We start from the raw sequence: 2,193 nt of genomic DNA on the forward strand, positions 1-2,193 counted from the left end.
AGGCTGCTGGCACCGCGGGAGGAGGTATCCCCCAGCCACCGCCTGCACAACTATCCCTGCTCCCACCCAGGGCCAACTTTTTGTCACCCACTTGTTGAATCTACGGATGAAGATCTTGATCTGGCTGAAGTCAGGGCGCTCGGCCGGCTCCTGTGCCCAGCAGCGCTCCATCAGCACAGCCAGCTCCTCGCTGTGCACCCCGATGTCGATGGAGGGGCGGAAGAAGGGCTTCTGGCTGTTACGGACCTTCTGCACGATCTCTGCCAGGGGGCGGCCGATGGTGAGCAACGGACCTCCCCCATGGGGAAAGGACTATCCCACACCTGCCCCTCACTCTCACCTTTGGGGCTCAGGTCCATGCCCTCGATGTAGAAGGGGCCATTGCGCAGGGCAACCTCCTGCACGATGATGCCAAAGCTGTAGACGTCGGCTTTCTGCATCCCCGGGGTGGGCAGGCGCCCCTTCTGCAGCAGCTCCGGGGCTGTCCACAGCTTCTCTAGTGGGACACAGCCATGGCGTGGTGAGGCAGGGCCACCCCACCCCCCTGGTCCCCTTGGGCAGGCACTCACTGGCATAGAGGGCATGCGTGTCCTCGCCATCGCAGGGCGACCGGAAGCTGGCCAGCCCATAGTCGGTGATCTTCAGCACAAAACGACTGTCCACCACGCAGTTGGATGACTTGAGGCTGCCATGGTGTCCGATGATGCTGTTGTGCAGGAAGGCCATTCCCTGTGACAGATGGACATGGTGAAGCTGGCACCCCTCAGGCATCTCCCCCAGCCCCTCGTGCTCCTTGCTTGGGTACCTTGACGATGTCGTTGATGAGGGAGTAGCGGAACATCCAGTCCAGATTGATGCTTTCATTCTCCAGGACATCCTGGGGCAGCACATTGAATGGACCTCAGCAATTACCCAAGGGACGGTGGCACTGGCACCAGCCTCACTGAGCACCCAGCTGCAGGGAGGGCTCTGTGGCACCCACCCCCTCCACAGCCCCAGCCTCTGATGCCTGCTTGGGCAGCTCTGCTGCAAGTCTTGCAGGGCTTGGGTGGCCACCAGCATCCAGAGCTGTGCCCTCAACGCCCAGCCCGGCTGGGTCGCCAGGAGTGTCTGTGTTAGCCACGGTGGCCCCAAGGCCCCTCACCTGCAGGCTGCCCCGCGGGCAGTACTCGGTGACGATGCAGATGTTGGGGGGGTCGATGCATGCCCCAATGAAGCGGGTCAGGTGGTTGAACTGGATGTCCCGCATCTGGAGGTGGAAGCGAAGCAGAGGCGGGCTTGAGGTCAGAGAGGACAGGATGCTGCTCCCACCAGCCCCACTGTCAAGACGTGCCTCTGCACCCCCAAGCACCATGCCCAGCCCAGTCCAGACCCCAAACCTACGTGTTTCAGCTCAAAGAGAACCTGCCGCGTCAGCTCGATGCGCTTCTTGTTGATATGCTTGATGGCCACCACATTGCCCTGGGGTGCCAGAAAGGGGGAAAAGGTCAGCACCCACCGGATGGATTTGGGAAAAGGAGGAAGGTGCCAGCATCCTGCAAGGTTGCAGGACTGCCAAGGAGGAGCACCCCAACAGGTTTCAGGGTTTCAGCGGGGAGGGGGTCAGCTTCCTGCCTGCTGCACTGACCTTGAAGTGGCCGGTGTTGGCAAAGATCTGGTACTTGCCATGCGTGGTCATCAGGGAGCCATAGCTGGAGCCACGCTGTGGGGAAGAAAGGGGTCAGAGATTGGGACTCTGGGGTTGGGTGTTACAGGCACTGATGGAGCAGGGCAGGGACACCCAGGGGTTTGCAAGGGATGGTGCCGGACCAGCTCTGAATGGTCAGGGCAAGCTCTGCATGCTCTGCAGGGAGGGTGAAGACTATAGAAGTAGGTATAGTGCACTGCAGGGGATGTACAGGATGGGTAAGGTGTGGCTGTGCAGAGGATGGAGGGCCACACAGGGGCTTGATGAGGTGTGGTTCCCTGTAGGGGATTCAGGGCTGAGTAGGGGATGGTGGGTCATGCAGGCAGTGGATGAAGTGTGGCTCTACAGGGAATGGGGATTCCCTGTAGAAAAATACAATGTAGGGATGGAGTGCTGTGTAGGGGATGGATGCTATGGGCCTGAGGCTGTGTAGCAGATGGAGGGCAATGTAGGGGATCAACAAGGGAGGAGTATCACGCAGGGAAGAAGGGAGGGCAGCACAGGGG

At 60.5% G+C, this 2,193-nt stretch overlaps 1 protein-coding gene across 1 annotated transcript in view; it reads right to left on the bottom strand.

Annotated features, from left to right (window-relative positions):
* Nucleotides 1-2,193, bottom strand: part of LOC103775306 (atrial natriuretic peptide receptor 2-like) — a 4,109-nt gene that overhangs the window by 1,634 nt on the left and 282 nt on the right. Inside the window, exons 2-10 of the mRNA XM_008942752.1 lie at nucleotides 2,189-2,193; nucleotides 1,628-1,702; nucleotides 1,384-1,461; nucleotides 1,145-1,249; nucleotides 806-877; nucleotides 570-729; nucleotides 341-496; nucleotides 88-260; nucleotides 52-56 (exon numbers count right to left, since the gene is read on the bottom strand). The exon at nucleotides 2,189-2,193 is cut by the window's right edge and continues 140 nt beyond it. Of these exons, the coding sequence (XP_008941000.1) occupies nucleotides 52-56; nucleotides 88-260; nucleotides 341-496; nucleotides 570-729; nucleotides 806-877; nucleotides 1,145-1,249; nucleotides 1,384-1,461; nucleotides 1,628-1,702; nucleotides 2,189-2,193 (829 nt within the window). The remainder of the gene's footprint in view (nucleotides 1-51; nucleotides 57-87; nucleotides 261-340; nucleotides 497-569; nucleotides 730-805; nucleotides 878-1,144; nucleotides 1,250-1,383; nucleotides 1,462-1,627; nucleotides 1,703-2,188) is intronic.

The sequence above is a fragment of the Merops nubicus genome, unplaced genomic scaffold, assembly GCF_000691845.1.
Source record: "Merops nubicus isolate BGI_N331 unplaced genomic scaffold, ASM69184v1 scaffold31626, whole genome shotgun sequence".
In the NCBI taxonomy this organism is placed as follows: Eukaryota; Metazoa; Chordata; class Aves; order Coraciiformes; family Meropidae; genus Merops; species Merops nubicus.